Source organism: Lytechinus pictus, chromosome 10 (assembly GCF_037042905.1).
Source record: "Lytechinus pictus isolate F3 Inbred chromosome 10, Lp3.0, whole genome shotgun sequence".
NCBI lineage: Eukaryota > Metazoa > Echinodermata > Echinoidea > Temnopleuroida > Toxopneustidae > Lytechinus > Lytechinus pictus.
The window spans coordinates 14677668-14702443 of NC_087254.1; the positions used below are offsets into that span (position 1 = coordinate 14677668).

The 24776-nt window shown below is 34.9% G+C and overlaps 1 protein-coding gene across 1 annotated transcript; it reads right to left on the reverse strand.

Annotated features, from left to right (window-relative positions):
- Positions 1–1347: 1347 nt before the first annotated feature.
- Positions 1348–23129, reverse strand: LOC129270227 (uncharacterized). The gene is made up of 15 exons (XM_064106025.1): positions 23081–23129; positions 22414–22521; positions 21381–21462; positions 19606–19657; positions 18320–18427; positions 16864–16912; positions 15485–15543; positions 14854–15003; positions 14290–14361; positions 12831–12887; positions 11701–11882; positions 7983–8028; positions 5901–5969; positions 4275–4417; positions 1348–2518 (listed from the first exon to the last, which is right to left on the reverse strand). The coding sequence occupies exons 1-15, from the start codon at positions 23127–23129 to the stop codon at positions 2422–2424; spliced, it is 1323 nt and encodes a 440-aa protein (XP_063962095.1). The 3' UTR covers positions 1348–2421.
- Between the last annotated feature and the right edge of the window lie 1647 nt (positions 23130–24776).

Sequence of the window (24776 nt, forward strand, 5' to 3'; positions counted from 1 at the left end):
GAAAATGCTGTGTGTCGTACGGGACGCAGAAATGTCCCGTACGACACGCTTTTTACACGTTTTAGGCTCTAATTCACCTATAGACTACAAATTTTTGGTAATTGCTGGTTTTTTGCATGTCTACCCAGTAGTACTTCAATATTACCACAAAGCAAATTGAAGTTCTTCGTTCGTTTGGACAGCAGGTTGAAAAATGTGTGAAAATGGCTAAATTTTCTAGCATGGAATCGCCCTCATGATCATTAAAAAATTATGTGCTACGCTTCCATAGTCCCTGCAAGATCTGAAAACATCGATTTGCATAAGGCAATCTGTAATAATTCATGCATGACTGATCACAATTTGAAACTAGCTGCAGAACAGAGTCATACTAAATTCCCAATCATATGATATACAATTCATTTGGATTTATGATAGCTACATGTAGGATTATAATTTTTTTAACAGCAGTTAACCTTCTCCTTATGAAGTGTTGTGTATAGTGTACAGATAATTCCTCTGTACACTATATCACAATCATTAACTATGCTTCAATCATAAATTTTACATTTATAGTAAGATAAAAATCTCTTCTATCATCTAAGCTCAAATATATCGTGAATTGTTCGAGCATTGTCATAATCAATTGATGCTGAAACCCAAAATCTGTATATACAGATTTTCACAGATACAGATCGATACCTCTGCCTGGGCATTGGTAGGCAATTCCCAGTGGACAGACTGGTTCAACTCAGGCCTAACTACATGTATGATGGGGTGTCCAAAGACTCCAAAATTTGCGGACATTTCAAAAAAATATTCATCAGGCTAAAATTTGTTCAAGAAAAATAATAGCTACCTAATTGGCGGCAAGATCGTAAACTAGAAAATTATTGATGAAAAATGTGAAGTAAAAGGTAGGTTAAAGGGTTTCGCCTGTATCACGATCTCAGAACTCTATTCCTATCGACGAATGTGTGCGTGCTGTGATGAAAAACTGTTCTGAAAAAGTGTGATCTAACTTCGCTGACCAAAGTATTTTTGAGATTTAAACAAAAACTCAAGCTCAAAAGGTGAAATATTTATATCAGATGGACGGCAAAATGCTATCGAATCAGTCAGTACCAAGCTTTACTCACATCTTTTATGATATCTGCGTGCAAAATGATGACATTGTGATGCTTGTTGAGAAGTTAAGATTTTTTCGGAACAGGCACTAACGGTGACAAATTTGCTGATCTTTTGTCAATATTTTCATGAATACTACACCCATCATCCTAAAGAAACTTAAGATAGAGGGTACATGTACATGTAGGTCGCTTTTCATGTTGACGACATAATATTTTAAAGATATTGAATATTTTTTTTAGATAATGATAGTCTGCGAAGTTGCGAAGTATGGACACACGCGAAGGTTGGACTCACTGCCATTTCTTGAACTTCCACTAATTTGTGATTGTTCATACCCACTGATACATCCTCACAAACACATACTCACATACACCACATACAAGTATAAGTGCAAGTGCTGAAAATTCATACACCAACAAATGTGCATTCATGCTTACAAATCCCATCCCACTTTTTTTTGCTTTTTATGATTAAAAAAATATCTCATTCACATATGCAAATGCAGCGGCTTTTCGGGCAATACCTCAGCACAGCACTGTGACTGGCATTGTTTTTTCGAATTATTTTGATTCAATCAAATGGCATACATGTACCTCCACCCTGAATTTCATTCTATTAATTTAAGGTTTAAAATCTACATCTAAAAACTGAGCCATCCTAGTCAGATTTTAATGGCAAGCTGATACTTGGATATACATGTAGATATAATCACTGTTCTTAATTCAATTCAATCTACATGTATTACTGATTCATACATGTATAATGCAAAGCAGATATATACAATAAAATGTGGATGGGAATCACAACAAAAGCCTATGGCTTGCTAAATAGTGATCCCCTTACATACAAAATATACAATATGGCATGGTAAATCAAGCAGACCTACCAACCTCTGGGAATGAAAAACTGTATTCTGTGATTAAAAAAACTGTATTTTTCCCCAAAAAATTGTATTTCATAATAAAATGCATGGCGCACTCGCTCATTGCGGCGCTCGAGCTGCATGCAAGCTAAAATGTGCACTGCTCTTGCAGATGAAAAAAAAACAATATTGAAACATGTATATCTCACCCTCGTTTTAAAAAAATGATTGGAAAAAAAAAACAAGTTACCTGAAATTACATTGATCTAATAACCATATTTTTTATATTTTTTTTTACAAAAACATATTTTTTCAAGAAAAAAACGTACTGCCATATTTGGGTTGCAAAAACGTAAAATATGCCAAAAACGTACTGGTTGGCAGGTCTGAATCAAGTAGTTAAAAGAACATTCAAATCTTCAATAGGTTTCATATGTATTTCAGCATAATTATGACAAAGGGACAATGAATGAACTTACCTCGATTTCTGTTTTGGCTTCGAATAAATAGCAAGAAAACTGTTTGGATATAGAGCACGTTGTATCCCTGCGACACACAAACAGATAGGCAAAAAAGCAATTTAAACACAATTCGACATTGTCAATGCTTTTACTACAAAATGAAAATAATAAATAATATACATGATATGCAACAGGTTCTATATGGATATACTCACCTACACATTACAATACACAAGAGGATACATTTTTTTTGTATGAGCATGTGTGTTAAATAAAAAGGGGCTTCTTACATTCAGGCGATACAAATCTTCAGTCTAATCATGAAGCATGAGGGAAAAAAGTGCATCAAATTATGACAATAATGAAAGAACAAAGATAACCACTGTAAAAGCAACCAAAAATGTTTTGGCGGAATTTGGGTCCAAATAAGCCGCATCTGTTAGGATTAATGGGGCGTTGAAAGAACCTTGCAATCAATTGCAAGTCTATTTTCGTTCCCGAAACCAAGCATATGCCATGCAATTAATTGCAAATTTGCGATTGATTGCTAATCTGCTCCATGAAACAAGGAGTGTAATCTGATTTGCTAAAGATCAATCAACTGTAAAATTGCAACAGAATATTTGTGATTGATTGCAAATATTTTCTTGCAACACCCCCAAAGTGTTTGAAAATGATAAGAATCTAGTAATCAACACCACCATGGTGCAATTTCATAAAAGTATTTAACAATGAATTAAAAATCAAAGCCCTCATTTGTGGGGAATAGAAAATTGAGCCTATGAGGCGTATAACCCTCACACTGTGTGCAAGATGGGTAGCTGTCTGTGTAGCAGAAAAAAAATTAAAAGTACGAAAAAATGTTTTAAAAACTCCTCCAAACAGAGGGCTTTCAGCTGTCTACATTCATATAAAGCACTGTGGCCCAGTGGATAAGTCTCCTGGCTTTGAAACTGAGGGTAGGGGTTCTGATCCCAGGCACCGCTTACATGTAGTTTCCTTCATCAAGTAATTTATCCGCACTGCTCTGCACTCGACCCAGGGGGCCGTTTCATAAAGCTGTTCGTAAGTTAAGAGCAACTTTAAGAACGACTGGTGAACCTTTCTTACGTGCCAAACCATCGCCAGTGAATATACCATTTACCATTATGACCACAAGAAAGGATCACAAGTCGTTCTTAAAGTCGCTCTTAACTTACGAACAGTTTTATGAAACACCCACCAGGTGAGGTAAATTGGTACCTGGTAGGAATCAATGTGCACTGTAAGTCATTACAGCCACCAAGCTGAAGCCTGGGTAATAATATCTAAGTCCTTTGGAAGTGCATAGAGACGTTATTATCATGTGATGAGCTTTACAAGAACTGTTTATACTTAGGGATACTTAGGGAGTATACTGAACAAAGTCATTTTGACTCTGTATTCAGTTCCAAATTCTTTCTCCCCTTTAGGTTGGCCGGACCATGTCCTGGTGGGTCAGCGTCGAACTTGAACCTCTCCAATACTTGTCCAGTCCGTTCTCGAAGCTGTAGACACTGGGTGCATTAACTAATTCATTACTGAGACTATTCCATGGTTTTCTCATTCTCATGTAAAAAGATTTCTTACGTTTTTCAGTGACTGATCTTGGAATAAACAATTTTTTATCATTATTCATATCCTGGGGGGCGTTTCATGAAAGGACTTGTCGGACGTTTTATCCGACAAGTCCCATTTTATCCGACAGTTACCATAGGAACAGTGCCTCTCAGCCAATCAAACTCATGTAAAGATGTCAGATCTGACAACTTGTCGGATGAAAATATTGATGAAACGCTCCCCTGGCTTTCCTCTAGACTCACCCAATGACAAGAGCAAAGTGTTTGACATAGTCCATCCGCCTTCCACATGATGCGATCTCAGGGTAGCAATGTTTCATGAGTTCTTCTTTGGTATCATGGTCAAAGATTGTTACCAATGTCTCTCCTAATTCCAGAACTACATCCTACGTAAGACAATCAGAGAGTTCATGTTAATACTTGGTGGCTCAAATCTAAAAAAGTGGTTTGAAATCATTGTTTACAAATAGTCTGTAGGCACAGACATTTGGTTTTCGCACAGTGCATAATGCTAGTCTGCTATGCAGACTCTGAATGGCTCGTATGGTGGGATCTCAGCGCGCTGAAGCAAACCAGCCTGAAAGGGCCAGCGAAGCGAGCCATTTCAGATAGTAGACCTAGTCTGCTATGCAGACTCGTTGAATCAGCTGTGGTACACACACTGCAGATGTGGGTCTACATTTGTAGACTAGCATAATGCAGAGTCTGAAGTAGTGAGACTAGATTCACCCATGTACTGAGGCTGTCTTATTTGACACAGACTGTTTGAAGTCTAGTCTTCACTCCAGACATGGAGCAATTCGTTTAAGTGTCAACTTTGAGTCTGTCTCAATTTTGAGACTAGTTTAAAACTATGATTTCTGTAAATTTCATTCATTAGTTATTATATTTAATCCAGCCTGTACATTGAGAAAGGTATAAAAATGAATTCGCACTTTTGTCATGAAGCACTAAAATTTATACTGATTGCTATGGCTTGAGACCCATGTATATATTCAAACAAATTTAAATGAATGGTGGGTTTCTTCAAATAAGATTTATGTCATGGCCAGTTTATCAAATTTTGACCAATGCTTATCAGCACTATTACGACAAAAAGGACATGTGAAATGTCAAAACCTTAGCAAGGTCATTTCAACTGCTTTTGAATGCTAAACACAATATAGCAAATGAAGTGACAAAAAGATCTCCAATGGAGCTTATGTTCTTTAACATCTCTCCCTACTTTCAACCTGTGAGTTAAAATGGGATCAATTTATCAGCATCAGCATCGTATTTATTTTGGACCATAAAGATTAGCAAACTGCGCAAAGTACTCATTCATAGAAGGTCATACCAAGATAAACTATAAGAATTATATTAACAATAATATAGATGAACAGATATTAAGACACCTAACTTCTAACAATTTCACATAATGACCTCTGTGACCTTTGGCCTCTGTTGTGTGACCAAAAAGTACATTAAGATCCACACTTACATGTATGTGTGCATACATGTACATCTACATGAATCCAGTTTGAAGTTCTTGAAGTTCATAGCTTAAACCCATCTTCATTTATCACAAGAACAAGATATTTTGATGCATTGATTGACGTCTGTGACCTTTAATCTCACAAAAAATTGCATCAGATCATCGCCACTCCTATCTGCATACATGTACTTGGATTTTTTGAGTGATTAACCTTTTTTCGAGGGGGGGGGGCAGGGGTGGGCTTTCAAAATATTTTGGACAAAACGCACACCCTACCGATTCGTGACAATCATAACGGTGTCATATCTTTGAGCAATTTGACAAAATCTATGAAAAAATAAAGCCAGATTTCCAGAATACTATCCCTAGATATGTAGGAAAAGAAATATACTCACCCTCGTAACATTAGATGAATCATTGAGTATTTGAAGTACAGCATCTTGTATCACTTCTGTTCCACCACTCTATTAAACACAATATATGAAGTAATTATAATAATAATAGTAACAATAATACTTATAATAATAACAATAATGATACTCTGCTTTTATATAGCGCTTAATACATCAGAACGATGTCTCCAAGTGCTTTACAGATCTATATAGTATTATGCTGGTCATCAGACCCTTGCATGCCCGCATACAATGTATGTACTTTCTCCACTCCCTGGGGAGCATGCCACCAAGAGATCTAAGATTTAATTGTTAGGCATACTACATATATGCTTTCGCATCCTACCGAGTACCCATTAACACCTGGGTGGAGTGGGAAAGTGTGGATTGATGCCTTGCCAAAGGATGCTAGGCAGCAATGAGATTCGCATACATGATCCTTAATTACGAGTCGAGAGTCAGAACCACTGCCCTTTATAAAGATGAATGAACATGTGACCCTACACCTCAAACCAAAAATAATTTACCCAACATGAGTTTTTCGATTTTTAATAAGCTTAAAAACAGATCCAAAGCTTTAAAATGATCTATAGCTTCATCAATAAGTACTTGCTTCAATGAGTGAGAGCTTCATCTTAATAAAGGCGAAAACTACTTTGAAGTTTGTGTTTGCTCAAGCATGATACTGTACATTCATCTCATGCATCCTTTGTTCAATAATAAACTTAAAGCAGTCAGGAAAAATGGTGTCAAAGAAATACTTGCATCTTGTTTTCGGTTTAAAGAAACGACTCAACATTTCGGCAGAATGGAGAAAAAGAGTCTTTCAATTATTAAAGCTGATTTTAGCGTTTTGATTTATGGAGATCAAATGACTAATTTGGCTACCGTAATTATGAATAATATTTCAAAAACATGCCAATTTAATAATTTAAAAACAAATCTTAAAATTCACAAGCATCACATGAAAATGGGTGGAGTGGCAAGTTGACAATTAAGATTTTACATTCACAAAACATTGATTTTAGGATTTCCAAATTTCTGTTTATCTTCTAAATTGTTAAATACACCTGTACAGTCAACTCTCACTCAGGAAATTGAAACAGCAAGTTTTTTAGGTGCTAGTCTTGTGTGATGACCCACTTGTTGATCAAAGTTTCAATCAGGGTCTATGCGTGCAGTCTAGTCAAGTGTGACATACATGTACGAGCAATCAATAGATACATATACATACACAAGCATGTATTTATGCAGTGAGTATGGATAAGTTTGCATTTCTTTGTATTTCAAATACTTTAAAAACTCTGAATAATAGGTCATCAAATCAAATGACAGAATACGAAATTATTCATTTCAAGAAGGTACGGGTCCTGTAATGAAACATAGATTAGCAATTATTCATATGGTTGATTTTCACAATTGTACACTGTTGACAATACAAACAATAGTTAAAGGACAAGTCTACCCCAACAAAAATTTTATTTGAAACAGAAGCACTGAAAATTTCATCAAAATCGGATGCAAAATAAGAAAGTTATGACATTTTAAAGTTTTGCTTAATTCAACAAAACAGTTACATGCACATCCTAGTCGGTATGCAAATGAGCAGACTGATGACGTCAATTACTCACTATTTCTTTTGTATTTAATTACATGAAATATGAAATGTTCTCATTTTCTCCTCATTGTCAAGTGAAACAACGATTAATTCCTCCCTGAACATGTGGAATTAGCATTGTCTAATACTATATGGTCCTTATTGTCTGTTAAAATTGAAATAATGCATAATTCAAACAATAAAAAACAAAAGAAAAATAGTGAGAGAGGGACATCATCGACTGTCTCATTTGCATGGCACTGAGTTGTGCATAACCCTTTCTTGTGACAAATAAGCGAAACTTTAAAATGTCATAACTTTCTTATTTCACATCCAATTTTGATGAAATTTTCACCATTATGCTAGTTTGATTTTCTCTATTCATTTAAATCAACATTTTTCTGGAGTGGACTTGACCTTTAAAAGATGTTCTACAATTATTGCTAAGCTTTGAGTTATGGGCACATGATCTGACAGGGAATGCTTACCTCTCCTGTCGGAACCTTCCCTACATATTGCACTTTATGGAATGAACTAAAGAAAGGAAAAGTGAAAGTAAAACATTATTATAATTAATAAAACTCCTGTAATAAAATCAAATACATGTAGGCATAGTAGTTAGCTATAAAACATGAATACAATAACAGAATATGAACACATTACTGATATTAAACTATAAATTCAACAGCATATCACTGACAGAGGCAAATTTGTTGATGTTTTCTCTTGGAAAGTACATGTATGTCTGAAATCAGTTGTTATGGTTAGGGTTAGTGTTAGGGAACAAGTGTCAAGCAGACCTACCAACCTCTGGGAATGAACTAGCACATCAATTATGTGGAGCTCATCCAGCATCTCGCAACAAAATTTAATACAATTTTAATTTCAGCCCAGTTGACACTGTAGTGAATTATATTGGTGACATGAATTGAGGATAAAGAATTGAAATTGATGAAGAAATGACATACATGTAGAAACATTTTTTTGTGATTTATGAATAATTTTGCATAAATTAGCATAAATAATTTTCTAGACAAAATTTCAAAATTTTGTGTACAAAGTTGGTGAACCTCATGCAGCTCTACCAGATGGAAGAAAAAAAATCAAAATCAGTCAACAAATAAAGAAGAGGCATTTTCTGTGATTTATGAATAAATTTTGCATAAATTGTAGCATTAATACTTTTCTACTGAAAATTTCAAAATTCTGTGTAGAAGTTTGGTGAACCTCATGAAGTTCTACCAGATGGAAAAAAAAATCAAAATCGGTCAACAATTAAAGAAGAAGCATTTTATGTGAATTTTTAAAAATGCGCATAAATTAGCATATTTAATGTTTCAAAAAACAAGTTACCTGAAATTACATTGATCTAATAACCATTTGTGTAAGGAAAGAAAACAAGGGCAGAAAGAAGAAATGAAAAGCAAAGAAAAGATCAAATGAAGAAAATAAAATATAAAAAAAAACCTAAAAGAAAAAAAAAAAGAAAACTATAAAAAGAATGATAAGAAAGCTAGAAAAGAAAAGAAAGCTTCTTTTTTTTTACAAAAACGTATTTTTTAAAGAAAAAATGTACTGCCGTATTTTGGTTGCAAAAACGTACTAAATACGCCAAAAACGTATTGGTTGGCAGGTCTGGCCAAGGTTACTAATCTATGAAATGGATTATTTTAGAGCTTTTGCTAGAGACTGGACAAAACTCTAGGCGAAGCACCTATGTATAAGCAAACTACATGTAATTTGAAAAGTTTTGTTAAAGGAGAATGAAACTCTTGGAGCAAGTTAGCTTTTGTGAAAGCAGAAAAATCAAAGAATAAGATCAACAAAACTTTGAGTAAAATAGGACTAGCAATAAAAGAGTTATGAGCATTTGAATGTCGAGATCACTAATGCTATGGAGATCCTCCCATTGGCAATGCGACCAAGATCTGTGATGTCACACACGTACAACTCTCCCATTTGGACACTGAAAATATACCCCAAAACATCTCTTTTTGCTTATTCTAATCATATGACAAACGATTCATCAATGGTACATGTATAATGTTGTGAAACCTCTGTACTTGTCATCTCATAAAGAGAACACCTCACCTTGTGATAGACTCTATAAAAGTGAGAATATAAGTGAAATAAGTACTAGAGTAATGAGGGAGTTGTACGTGTGTGATATCACAGATCTTGGTCGCATTGCCGATGGGAGGATCTACATGGCATTAGTGATCTCAATATTTAAATGCTCATAACTTTCTTATTATTTATTCAATCTTCCTCAAACTTTCAACAATATGTTTCTTTGATTTTTCTCTTTGATATGGATTCAGCTGGTTTCAAGGGTTTCATTCTCCTTTAAGTAAATGAAATACATGTATGCCCTAAAATCTCTAACACGTAGTGTTTAGTAGGTCATACATTTACTGTAGTAATTTGAGTATTACCTTTCATTGATTTGAAGGAAGCAAGATGTGATTTGTCCCGTTTTATTTTTGCCTTAAGGGCAATGCCAATTTCAAATTGATTTTCATTTTAGCAGACAAGAATAGATATTGTTTGTTTTGTGACATCGACATGATTTTCACATTTTATGCTGCTAGGTCAGGAAGGTGTTTTGATGATCTCTTTGATGTATTTTTAACTTACATAGGTGGTAAGTTTAAATTACTTCCCATCGTACAAAAATTCAATTCACAAGTCTTCAAAACTCTGACGGAAATCTTTATAACCTAACTGAAGTGACCAAGGTTAATTGCATGTTATTAAGAAACTTATTTGATGTTGAATTTTATACATAAAAACATTTTAAGATTTCTGGCATTTGCAATATTACGCCAATCTCCTGGGTTTATTTACAAATAAAATCTGAACATTGTTGCGTGTTAGTCATTATGCATTTCTAATAAATGATAGACATAGCTTATTTCTAATGTACTTTTATGAGTTTCTTTTTGATGTTTATGTTATGAATTTCTGCCATTTAAATGTGGGCTTTTGTCGTTACTACTTACTTATGCAAAAATAATGAATTGCTTAATCGGATCAATAAAGTAGAAGTGTGGTGTCATGTTTATTTTTGTTTTGGGGTTTTTCAGTATTGAGATTGTAACTCCGAAGGGGAAACAGTGCTGAGGGTGCTTGCGAGAACTACGGACGGGAAGTTTTGGGAATTGTCCTCCATTGTGATGTCACCACGATGAGTCATCGGTGTTTGGATTCTCCTAGTGATACTTGTCGTTTTCTTGAATGGGCCCGCAACAAATTTGAAATCAGCTAAAGACTCTATTCTTTTTAATGATTTTGGTTATTTTTGCAATACTATTCATGATATTATTCACGGATGTGAACTTTGTTGAATTGAACAATTATTAAAGATTTTTAATCATTTAATTGATTTGTAATTCCAATCCGCTTTCTACTTCATAACTTGTTCTGTGAACAGTACTCAGGCAATTACCTTTTCTCAGAGTTTTTTGTCCTTTACTTTGGCACTGGGCCTGTGATAATACATGTATGTATACTCTTACATGTATTTGCTTGGCATGTTTGAATTTTTTTTATGTTAAATGTCCATCTTTGACCCCAGCTTTACATCATAATACATGTACCATTTTTATGAGAACCGCTCAGTGCATTCAAGGAATTAATCCAACCAGGAACCCATTACCTCACCTGGGTTGAGTGCATCACAATGTGGTTCAATTTATTGATGAAGGAAATTAGGCCATGGTTGGAATTTGAACCCACAACCCTCTTTTAAAAAGTCAAGAGACTAATCCACTGGGCCACAATAACTGAGGGCGTCGTGGTCAAGACTCTTTTTTTTCAATCAGAGGGACGTGGGTTCAAATCTTATCCATAGCGCGTTTTCCGTCAGCAAAATATCTACCCACATTATGCTGCAATCTACCCAGGTGAGGTGAATGGGTACATGTACCTGGCAGGATTAATTTCTTGAATGCACTGACCGCTGGAAGGCAACTCAAGCTAAAGCTGGTGTAATAATAATCATAATAACAACTTGCCTCAGATTAGATAATTTCCAAAAATATGGCGCTAGATAAATGCCTATTGTTACTACTACTACTTCTACTTCTACATGTACTATTATCATTATTATTATTATTATTATAATTATTATTATTATTATTATTATCATTATTATTATTATCATTATTATTATTATCATTTCTTAAATCATCTATTATTTCTCACCTTCCTGATATACTCTCCATGGGTGGGTCTTCATCTTCCCCTGGTCTAAGTCCTTGTATAGATCCAGACCAGTCCCCGTTGCTGAGCCTGTCCTGTGGTACCAAAAAGCTGGGATACTCCTGAGCCATCTTCTCATACCTTGCCTTCAGCGGAGGAAAGACCTTCCCCGAAGGTAGATAACACTGTGAAGTAAATAATAATAATATACTGATTTGTATATTGCAGAAACTATGTGCCTAATTCTTCTGCGCTGTAACAGAGAGCTCTCCTGAAATGCTTGAAAACAAATTGAGAAAACAGAAAGAAAAAAGAATGTATGGAAATTAATTGAAAAGATAGGTTTCTAGTCTGAGTTTGAACGTTTCTATTGATAGAGGGGATTTAATTACAATATGGCAAGCCATTCCATAATTTTGAGGCTGTGCATGTGAAAGCATGATCTCCAAAAATTACCTTTGTGTTACGAGTGGGGATGTGACGGATGTTACAGAGCAAATTATTGTGTATGGTGAGAACTGCGCAGACTTTGAGTGTGTCTGTGAACTTTTCTTTACTACAAATTACCAGAATGATATCTTAGTATTTTTATACTCATATGATGGTTCCTAGTAAGGATTGTTGATTCATTTGTTAGCAGAACAGAATCCAGTTGGTTTGGAGGTTTAAGAGTAACATGTTCAATATAGCTTGATGTACATGTGACTTTAGTGTTGATGTGCTTGGAAAATATTTGATACAGCTTCTGCTACTTCAGTTTAGTATTGTAACTTTCAGTGATACGTAATTTCATCGAACATTAAGCAAAAGTGTACGAAACAAGTTGTTTTTTGCAAAAATTTGTGGATTCCAAGCTCGTTCATGAAAGACTATCAGCGTGTTTCTACAGAGACTCATTAAACGGTTTATTGGTTTATTGATAAACCGCATCGCACAAAATACGGGTTCTCATATAACACCTCTGGGAGGTGGTTATTGCCGTGTTCCGCGACCCGAAATGAGAGTTAATAGCATTATTCGCTCTGTAGACACAGGTTGGTTTAAGGGCGATACGGTTTTTCTATTCCAGAAAAGATAAACCGTTTTTAACGATTCTCTATAGAAACACGCTGTATGTAAATATATTTATTTACCTTAATAATGGCAAGACTGATCGGCCAACCCACGTGGTCCTTCAGTAACCCTGGTATCTAGAGAAAAATATATGTATTTAAAGGACAAGTCCACTCCAACAAAAAGTTGATTTGAATAAAAAGAGAAAAATCCAACAAGCATAACACTGAAAATTTCATCAAAATCGGATGTAAAATAAGAAAGTTATGACATTTTAAAATTTCGCTTAATTTCACAAAAGAGTTATATGCACATCCTGGTCTGTGTGCAAATGAGGAGACTGATGACGTCATCCACTCACTATTTCTTTTGCCTTTATTATATGAAATATGATATATTCTAATTTTCTCCTCATTGCCAAGTTAAACAACCGTTAATTCCTCACTGAACATGTGGGGGTTAGCATTGTTTAATACTATATGGTTCAGTCAAGTTGGTCCTTACTGTCAAATTTGTAAAAAATGAAATATTGTATAATTCGAACAATGAAAAACAAAAGAAATAGTGAGTGAGGGACATCGACTGTCTCATTTGCATGTCACTCAGTTGTGCATATCACTGTTTTGTGAAAAATAATCAAAACTTATAATAACTTTCTCATTCTACAACCAATTTTGATGAAATTTTCAGTGTTGTGCTAGTTTGATTTTTCTTTGTTTATTCATATCAACACTTTTCTGGGGTGGACTTGACCTTTAAATAATGATTATTTCATGGTTCAAAGAGTCATTAATATTTTTATTTTCTATGGTCTAACTTAACCATACTTACAACTGTACATCTTTCAACTTTCAAGTCTTGCACATCTTTTGAGACCAAATTTGTCAAGTCTCAATGGAAAGCATCTTGCAGTTGCAACACTTTGAGTAGATATTTGAAATCGATGCAAACAATTCATTCTTCCGATGGTCGTTTTGAATTTTTATTTGCAATGAGAATATCTTCTCTCTGTATGTATCCTATCCAACAAACTCCTTTTATACTGCTATTGGTTCCTTTATCTTTTATCAGAGGGTTTTGAATAAATTCAGGGTTCCCAGCTTTTCAAGAAAACAAGATTCCCTGATTTTTCCCTGATGAAGTTTAAAAATTCCCTGATTATTCAAACCCATTCCCAGTTTCGTATGTTTTCTAAGATGTTGCAGTGAATTACATGTAAAATAAAAAAACACTAAAACAACGACCATAACCAGTCATTCAATGTATGTTGTTTTGATATGCAACAAAATATAACATAGTCTGACTGACTACCATGCTTTTTAATTTTGGGCCGATCAAAATTCCCTTATTTTTCCGACTGGAAAAAGTAAAATAATTTTCACTGATGGGCTGGGAACATTGTATTACTAACTATCCATATACATTTTTCATCTGGATTTTTTGTTAATTGTATGCTTACAATTTTCCCCTATGTATTGCAATGCTCCCCTCATGTCAAACTGTTATGACAAACAGCCAGTGTGTATAAAGAAAACTTACCCTTCCTCTTACTGTAGCATATAAACTTTCTCCATACAATTCGTCAAATACATCTCCAGGCTCTATTTTGTTCTGTAAACGATCAATAATCATTGGAAATGAAATATGAAAAATAGATACATGACAAAATTTTCATTTTTTTCTTACAAAGATTAGTTTTATTCTTCTTCCTCTTCCTCCTCCTCTTCTTCTTTTTCTTTTTCTTCTCCTTCTTCTTCTTCTTCTCCTTCTCATTCTTCTTCTCCTTCTTGCTCTTCTTCCCTTATTCCTCTTCTCCCTTCTTAGTTTTTCTCCTTCTCCTCCTCCTCATCAACTTGTGTAATACAAATCAAATAGCAATCAATTATACACGTACTACCACAACTAATGTCAGTAAAGAAACTTCAACATAATTCATGTTCATTTCATATAATTTCATATCAGAGTGGCAATCCCCCATTGTCTTGTTTAAATAGAAACTGGATTAAAAGACAAAAAGAGTGATTCCCTCTACATGCAACAGTAAAAAGCATATCTGATATTTGGTATGGAATCTGTACTTCTTCCATTTGTTTTACCCTGTACCTCATCTGCTGCAACACTGCCTGGTTTGACCTCGGCTACAATGATCCTATCCCAGATATGCCTGACGATGACCCCTAAAGACTGACTAGGCACCAGCTCAAAATGATGGTAAATCGGAATCAACCACGTCTCGTCCAAGAAACTTGAATTCTTTTACAGAGAAATGGATTGGAATTATAAAAAAGTTAAAACTACCTTAGGATGATATATAGCCAGAAATTCTGTCTGTAACCCTTTGTAAGAGGGCAAATGCTGACTGAAATAAATGATGATGATGATGAGTACTGCAATAAATCTTGGTCGCATTGAATTTTTGAAGATACAAAAGCCAGAAATAAACTGAGAATCCATCTCTCTATATATAGAGTCAACAATACATGTATATCATGCATATCAGCATATGAAACTTGAGCAAAGTTGCTTGATATATCAACCTGATTGTAGAGTCTTTGTCCAAAATGAACATTAAATTGCAAGAGACATATTGCTACAGAATAAATACATGTACATAATATGTTAATTCATCAAAGACAAGTTTCTGAACGTGAAGCACAAGCAATATGGCCATCACTCAAATATTTGGGTGGGATTTGCAGTGGGTGGAACAGTAAAAGGGTAAATGGATTCTTACTTTGATGTTGAAGTCAAACTTAATCTCTGATGCCCAGAAAAGAAGGGACGACAGACTCTCTGCACATAAAAGATATCAGATAAATGTACATCAACACACATTATAATCTACACCATGCCAACAATGATCAAACAATAAAAAAGAAGCTCATTATTGCATAACCCTGGTGGGTGTTTCATAAAGGTGTTCTTTTCAAAGTCCCCAGCTTCTTTAATAATACTAATAATAATAATAGCGGTCCCGGTATATTTACCCAGGGTAGCCACTTCAGTTCCGAAAACTGTTCTCCCAGCGGGCCCTGCTATTACAACAAAAGTCTGCCTGGTGATCCCTTCTTAAGGTAAAACCATAGACTGCAAATTTCATTGGTGTTGATTTTATAGCTTTGAGGATCAACAGTCACTCGTAAAGTTGATCTTATCTTAATAATAATAATAATGTGACTTATAAAGCGCCAAAGCCACTCTGTAGAGTGCTCAAGGCGCATGAAGAGCTAAGAGTAAAATTTAAAAAAATTTATAAGATTTTTGAAAGTCTCGACAGAGGTACATTTTTTATGTCTTCAGGAAGGCTATTCCACAAAGTGGGGCATGGAAAAGCAAATGATCTTTCCCCCAAGTTTCTGAAACTTTGGAATAACAAGGTAGCCAGAAGTGGATGGGCACAAAGATCTACTTGGTCTGCAGTAATTGATAAATGAAAGACTGTATTGTGGTGCTGATCCAAGAATACTATGAAGAAAAGCAAGCAACAAAATCTTAAAGATAATCCGATTTTTGATAAGGAGCGTTTATTTCATTGCTCGAGGAGATCACCCTAACTGTTTGAAATAGACATTTTTCAGCAGCATTGCTTTATTTTTACCCCACTGGCCCTTGAAAACATGAATCATAAAATCAAGCATACCGATAAATGAAATAGAATTGGTTGCTGTTTGAATCGCAAAATACAGATTCCCATTCTCTATCAACTTTAAACAAGTTTTGAAAAATTATGAATAACTAAAATACTACTGTAGGATTTGTAGCTACAAAAAATTCAACACAGGAAAACTGACAAAAAAAGTAGATTGGGAAAATAGGTTTGGTTAAAGATTACAAGCCAAATAAATGAAGCTCTTTTGCATTTCAATATTTTTTTCTCGAAAATCACGGCAGGCAATACGCCAATTGTATCTAATGAAAAAATAAAACAAACATATTTTACCCATGAAAAATGTAGAATGACACTCTAGCACATTAAATGAGGTAATTAACGCACAAAATGGGCTCTACATGTATGTCACTTGAATAAATTAATGCACATTAATGTATTTATGTAAATTTCATATCATCTAAACACTCAGAGATTAAATCCAATGTGAGATTATATTCACTTACCAACCAATAACTCATTGCCAATTATAGACTCCAATGGATCATAACAGGTCTGCATGCAGAGAGACAGAGAGAGAGAAAAAAAACATTCAATGAATGGTCTAATATATGGTGGTATGGATAATTCTGGAAGAGATTTACAGTACACCATTTGTTGAGGCATAGATGGACTAAGAAAAATGGACAGAGGTACATGTATAAGTGAATATTTTTAGCAGTGTAGTCTTGTAAATATAGGCCCACTTCAATGATAACACAATAAATTCACTACTCATTACATTCATTTTGCTATGATTATGTTACCAAGAAGCAAAACAGGTACTACAGGTATTCCTCTCAAGAACATATTGCTTTCTCCTCACAAATAAAAATATCAGCTATTCTATTCTCTGTACATCTAATAATAATCTTGAAAGGTATATTTCATCAAAGAGTAGCTACACATACTTACGACAAAGTCAAAGTCACATTAGTAGACATCTTTCGTGATAAATCCGCCGCGCAAATTTTTTTGACCACGTCACTTGCTGACTTTTTACTTTCAAGTCTCATGCAACTTTTGAGACCAAAATTGTGACCCCTGGGTACGCGGTACCGAAATTATGCAACATTTCGTAAGTGCATGCAGACCCAAAATTGCTCAAAACGTGAATTTGTGTACAAATCCATGCAAATAGTGTTTAGCCAAAATTCATAAATGTATCATTATTTCTCCTTTTACTGATTAAAATAAAATAATTCCATTGTCTATGGTCAAAATACAGTCCCTGACATTTTCCATTGATGTAACTTCTGAAGGTTTCCATGGCAAAAAAGAATAGTGTAGGAGGTTTCACGGTACAACATGTATTTCTTGGGCAAGTGTTGGTCCTGAAAAGGACCATCCAATCTCGACGTTTCGACAAGTGTGTTCTTGTTGTCTCCTGAAGACGACAAGAACACACTTGTTGAAATGTCGAGATTAGACCACACTTGCCCAAGAAAGATACAAGGTGTACCATGAAACCTACTACACTAATTTCCATTGAAAAAACAATAAAAAACAAAAAGTAAAAAAACAAAGAAATACAAAAGAAATTTAGAAAACAATAAAAAAAATGAGAAAAGAAATGTGATGTTAAATTTTTCAAAGTACTTTTGATCAGATCCGTGTCTGCGTACAAAAATTAGCATTTTAGTGCCATTATTTAGTTAATTAGAGCAAGCTTTTGATTTTACACATAAATTAGCATGATTAATTAGCAATGAGATTTTTCGTAAAATTTGATCTTAGTTTTCTAGATTAGGCCATGGGTAACACACGTGCCAATTTTCGTCGCGATCGTGCGATCGATGGCTGAGATCATAAGGGGGGGGGGCTGAATTAGCCCCCCCCCCCAGTCTTCTTATGCGTCAAAAAAGCTCAGTCTATTTAGGCTTCAACTTAATAGAAATCATGACACAGTACTACCCCACTCACCTCCAATAGCTTGGTATTACTGGTTATGACTTCAATAGGAATGCCCAATAAACCATTGTTGAGGGCGAGACGTATGAACAGCCTACCTCTACCAAGATTGGTCTTCACCTGGATCATAAGGACAATAATCATCAAAGGAATATATGTGATTATAAGAACGGTTCAAGGATGAAGCCAATAGTGAGAACGTGTACATGTTACATGTTCATGCTTTAATTCTACGCAACCTCTCAGCCATGCATTTCTTTTGCAGCACTGAGCATTTTGGGTGCATTATTTCACCCATAGAACATAAAAACTGAGACGCCATCTTTAACATGAGTTTTTTTTCAAGGAAAGGCTATTGGTGCCGGTGCTAACTTAGACGTGCATACTTGATACGCTTGTGATATCACAATAGAAAGTAGGAACATTATGAGCTTTCCATTCTGTGCAATATAGGCCCATGTGAATGAAAATTAGTTCACACCTCTGTACATATATACCACGATAATTATGAATGTAGAGCAAAACAAGTATTTCTCATCTCAAGACATTGTTGTTTTTCTACACAAAAAGTAGACTTATTTGTTCACTGTATTACTAATAATATCTAATTGCTGTATTTTACGACTAGCTATTTATAACACACTGTAAATGAGAGACCATACATGTACATGTATACATTGTTAGTCAGTTCGCTCTCTGTACGTCGTTTTATAAAACGGGTTCAAGGACGTTGCCAATAGTGAGTGCGTATGCAAGTCACATGATCATGCTTTAATTCTACCTATGCAACCTCCCAGCCATGCACTTTGGGTGCATCACTTTACCCATAGCAGGTAAAAACTGAGACGCCATCTGAAATATGTGTTCTTTTAAAGAAAGAGCTATATGGAAAGGATTTTGATGCGCTCACTGAGGCACGCATACTAGATACACCTGAGATGAAATTTGGAGGGACTGGAACAATCTTCCAACTACAAATGCACACAGCTAACCCATTTTATAAAACAAATAATGCACATTTTTAAATTTGTGATATTAGGGACGATGCAGGCATCAAGGGCATACGCAAAAACAGGCAAAATCACTTAGCGCAAGCCCCCATGCTTTTGCATATTGCAAATAACCTTGAATGCGCTGCATCGCCATAACACACTCATAAATGTGCATTATTTGTATAATATGACATGTACTCCAAAATAATTGGAAATTCTTTTGGAGGGTAGGTGTCTCATTCAGCATAAGACAGTGTTTCAAGACCCTGAGGATATCTAGACACATTGTAGAACAATATACTTTACCTTCTTGGCTTTCCGGACTGCATCCAACATGTGTGAAAACTTAGCACTTGGTCTGTTGATAATTAAACAAGTGTATATTAGTAAATGTGCATCATATATATGCTGATTCATATTTACAAGCTTTCTAAATAATTAGGGAACTTCAAAACATAAAGATAAAGTATATTTGTGTGTGCACTTGTCGATAATATTAGGGATGTATGCTTGAGCCAAGGTGTTTGTTAGACTGATGTCAGATTGGTTGGAGTGAAATTTGAGGGAAAATCAGAAAAAAAATTGCTAAAAATTCAGCATACAGTAAGCATATGATTGTTTAATGACATGTTTAAAATTTCACAGAATTTCATATTCCACAACAGAAATATCAAATCATCTCATTTCCACAATTAGAAACTAATCCTATATCCTGATATTTTCAAACCGAAATTCAAATAATTCTCATTTGACATTGAGTGCGTATCATTCAGACACATTATTTTAAACATGGACACAGTATATAGAGAAGAAGCTGGCCAGTGACATCACAGAATTTAAAGTTGAAAAAATTCATAACTCTAGTGTCACCAAATCATTATTGATGTTCCTTAATGATGTTCTGACTCTCGCCTCCCAAACAGAGGGTCGTGGGTTCGAATCCTAGCCAGGTAATAATAGCAAGGCCCGCTGGGAGAACAGTTTTTGGAACTGAAGTGGCTACCCTGGGTAAAAATACCATTATTATTATCATTATCTGTTTTTTTCATGATTCCTTTCTACTTAGGGCTAGGGTTTACTTACCCTTATCAATTAAAATCACACAAAAAAAGTTTGATCATTTTCCTACCATTGTTGACCAGCCACCCCAAAACCAACAATAAGTTGCCAGGGAAGGTTCTCTATGAAAAGCCTGAGTAGTAATTTGGTCTTCAAAAATTAAACAAACAAGCTAAATCTGAAAGAGTAATTCTTTTCCTTCACACTGTCAAAATTTAAAAGTTGTAAAGTTGAATAGAAAAAAAATACAAGAGTTTCTTTGACACAAGGTTTTGCGGACTGCTTGGAAGTTTCAATGAGATTGCACAGTGTGCACACCTCATGCTTGAGTGAACCCCAAACTTCAAATGTCATATTCTCCCTATACTTTGAAGCTCTTGAATTTATTCTACATTCGATGAGGTATTATGGGGGTTGCTTTTGACCAATTTTGACAAAAGCCTAGGATGTGCTGTTTTGATTCCAATAAAAATCTCAAAATTAATTTCGGGCAACTTATTTGGGACTTTGTGGTGACAGGTTAAATATGTGACCTGCCACCCCAAAACCAACAATAAGTCGACCCAAATGAATATTGAGATTTTTATTGAGCTTGAAACTTCATTTCCTAAGCTTTAAAATGATATATGATATGTTAAAATTGACTAACAATAACCATTACAAGTACTTGATTGAATGCAGAGGAAATTCAGCAAGAGCTTAAAAGATATGGAGAAAACAAGGTTTGAAGTTTGGGGTTCACTCATGCATGAGATGTGCATACTGTGTAATCTCAGTGAAACTTTCCAGCAGTCCGAAAAAGTAGTGTCCAAAAAACTCTTGTATCTTTTCTTTTATTCAACTTCTTGACCTCAAATTTTTACAGTATGAAGAAGAAGAATTGTACTTTCAGATAAGCTATTTTTTTAATTTTTGGTTTTTGGAAACTAAATTCAGTATTTTGGCTATCTACAGAGAACCTTACCTGGCGTCTTATTGGTAGTTTTTGGGTGGTAGGTCACATATATTCCTATATACTTTACCTGCCATGTTTGTAATACTGCTCTATCTGCTCTATCCAATTCCAATAATCTTTCTTTGACAGCCCAAAAACTGTATTGACACCTGCAAGAAAATCATGAATATAGGTAACACTAATATCTTTATTTGATAACTACTGTCCTAGAAAATATCCCAAACCTTTGTTATTTGTTGTTGTTGTTCATTTATAAAAACCTGATGCCAGAAATGAACTGGCAACACAGTCATTAAAAAACAAGTGGAATGCCTCTGGCAGTCTCGCCTGCATTACACAATTTGATATAGCAGCAGTGCTTCTGTGAATAATTATTCACAGAAGAAAACTATAGTCTCTTTGCAGGTGAGACAAAAATTGTTTTGACAAAGTGCTATTTAATTGGTAAAATAATAATCATATGCAACATTTATGTAAGCATTAATACAATGTTTCTAAGCGCTGCATACTATTACCCCGGCTTTAGCACAGCTACAATGTACCCTGATCGGGCGCTCAAGCATTCAAGGAATTTCTTCCTACCAGTTACACCTGGTTGTAAAGTGTCAAATGTACATAAATGCCTTGCCAAAGGATGTGAGTTCCATGGTGGGATTCGAACCCCAGACCTTGTGGTTCAAAGTCCAGAGGCTTATCCACTGTGCCACAACACCTCTACAAATAACTTTTCAATGAGGATAGAGATATTCAAGTATGAACATTTTTATGTCTCAATTTTCACTGAAGATCATAAACTTAAGAAAAATAAATGAATAAGAGTAATAACAAAAACAACAATAGTAATAATCATAAAAAATGATAATGCTACTACTTGATAGTGATGATGTATAATACTAATAATATTAAAAAAATACAAATAAAATGATAATAATGATGATAATAATAATAATAATATGTATAATTTCATAGAGAGCAGAAACTTTAATGATCATGTGGCTGCATATTTCTATGGTACACTACTGTAAATGCAATTGACCAGTGATAAGTACTAATGTATTATAAAACAGTAAAATTTGGGGATGTGATTTAAAATGGCCTACTTTTCAATCCCTTCTTAAAGATATCCTCTATAGTTGTGAAGAGTTGGAGTGTCTCTGGGTGAGTGTCGTCCACAGGTCGAGTCACTGCCTTCAGCTTCAAAAGAATTCCTACAATAAAAAAAAAAAAACCCAGTGGTGCTTTAGAAATTATATCATGACTTACCCCGAGTGTCTTTACTTGTGATCACTTGTGCTGCGAACAAAGAAACTACAGTACAAGGGAAGACTAGATGCCTCAGGGATTTGTGTAGGTCTACATCAGTGAGAATTTTTTTGCAGTCTGCAACCAGAACTCAGTGTCCGTTAGGAGTCTGTACAACATACGACAACTTAGACACTCTTCCTACAACTGCAAGGATGCGGTAAAACAGAATTCTAATTTTTGTACATCAATGGGGATTTTCTTGCAGTCTGCAATCTGAACTCAGTGTCCATTTGGAGTCTGTGCAACATACAACAACATAGACTCTCTTCCTACAACTGCAAGGATGTAGTAAAAAAATAATTCTGATTTGTGTACATCAAGGAGGATTTTCTTGCAGTCTGCAACCAGAACTCAGTGTTCGTTTGGAGTCTCTGCAACATACAACAACTTAGACTCTCTTCCTACAACTGCAAGGATGCAGTAAAACAGAATTCTGATTTGTGTACATCCACGTGGACTCACTTGCAGTCTGCAACCAGAACTCAGTGTCCCTTAGGAGTCTGTGCAACATGCAACCACAAGGCTGCAGTAAGACAGAATTCTGGTTTTAGCATTCCTACAGTAGCATTATGCTGGTATTTTTTAGTGAAACATTTTAATTCTTGGAATTTCATATTTGTCAGGAAGTAATTTAATAGATTTCATTATAGGCATGTTTCAGTTAAGGTATAAACATTTGTTATAAATATCCACTAGACCCTGGTTAGGGTATACATGTGCTTGGAATATTTCCAATCTCAGTTTAGGTATGCACAAATGTTGGAAATGTTTTATTATCCTCCCCCCTTCCGAGAATATTCAAGTATTGGAAATATTTATTATCAGGTGGATGCCATGTTTTGTATAAGTGTTAGATAGATTGCAGTTCTCTATAACATTAATTAATTCAGTTGTGCAGATGCACACAGAGTCTCTTTTATAATGTGAATATCTTTCTTTATACATTCATCTTTTCTTTGAATTCTTTGAAGGGCTCGATCTCGTCCGGTAATCGTCGAAGCCACATCTACTTTGAGGGGTAACGCCCTCTGCAGAGGCCAAGGGAACCTACTACTAAAGGCCAAGTGGAGGATCTCGTCTGGTAATCATCAAAGCCACATCTACTTTGAGGGGTAACGCCCTCTGCAGAGGCCAAGGGACCTACTACTAAAGGCCAAGTGGAGGAAGCATTGCAAACTGCAAAGGCCAGGAACTGGACCTTCTACCACAGGTCGAGTGAGGCATGTCAAGCCAAAACAGAGATGATAAGGGCTTTCTTGAACTTTTTTAAAGTCTATCTTCTTCATTTCATTTCATTTCATTTCATTTATTTATTTCACCACGGTTAAAAGCCCATTCAGCATAGCTGTTTTACAAAGGGGCCGTGATACAATATACAATATTCAATACACAAAATGATCATAGTTTTTTAAGCAAACAAAGTAATTCATTAAAAAATAACAATAATAGTTAATACACAGATACAAACAACTAAAGTGGATAGATTAACATTACAGAGTGCAAGTTGGATATGAATTATCAAAATTCAGTTATCTTGGACTTAGGTATACAACTAAAAATATACGTATCGGTATTCCTTATTCCCCCTTGTGTTTCCCCGCCCTTCCCAAGTGAAATCATTATATAAATCTCAATCAATATGTCTGATTAAAGCTTTAATCAAAGCACATTCGTAATGGTAGCTTCATTTAAATGGAGTCTTAGTTGTGATCTGAAGCTAAAGGTGGACCTTATTTCTTTCAAGTCATTTGTAAAATTATTCCAGGCAATTGCACCTCTATATTCTAATCACCTTTTCCCATAATTTGTTTTTACTTTGGGGATGCAAAGACTATAATCCGATTTGCGGGTTCTATAGTAATATATTTGATAGTTAAATCGTCTACTTATATATTCTGGAACAGCTCCATACAAAATTTTGTGAATTAGCATTATCTTTCTCATTCTAAGTCTTTCAGTGACTTTGTCAATTTTTAATTGACGACAGAGGTCTTCTGTTGGATACCTTCTGGATACCATCAATACTAATTTAAGAGCTCGTTTTTGTAACAAAGTTAGTTGTTCTATATACCCTTTACCCGTATTACTCCAGATTCCATCACAGTAGTCTAAATGACATTGTATAATAGTTTTATACAAAGTTAGGGCATGATTTTGG

Coding starts and splice junctions, on each gene's coding strand:
- LOC129270227 (XM_064106025.1), bottom strand. CDS start 23,129: ATGTTGCACAGACTCCTAAGGGACACTGAGTTCTGGTTGCAGACTGCA. Junction 12,888..14,289: donor ATGCTACAGTAAGAGGAAGG/GTAAGTTTTCTT, acceptor ATTTTTCTCTAG/ATACCAGGGTTACTGAAGGA. Junction 4,418..5,900: donor ATTCATCTAATGTTACGAGG/GTGAGTATATTT, acceptor TGTCTTACGTAG/GATGTAGTTCTGGAATTAGG.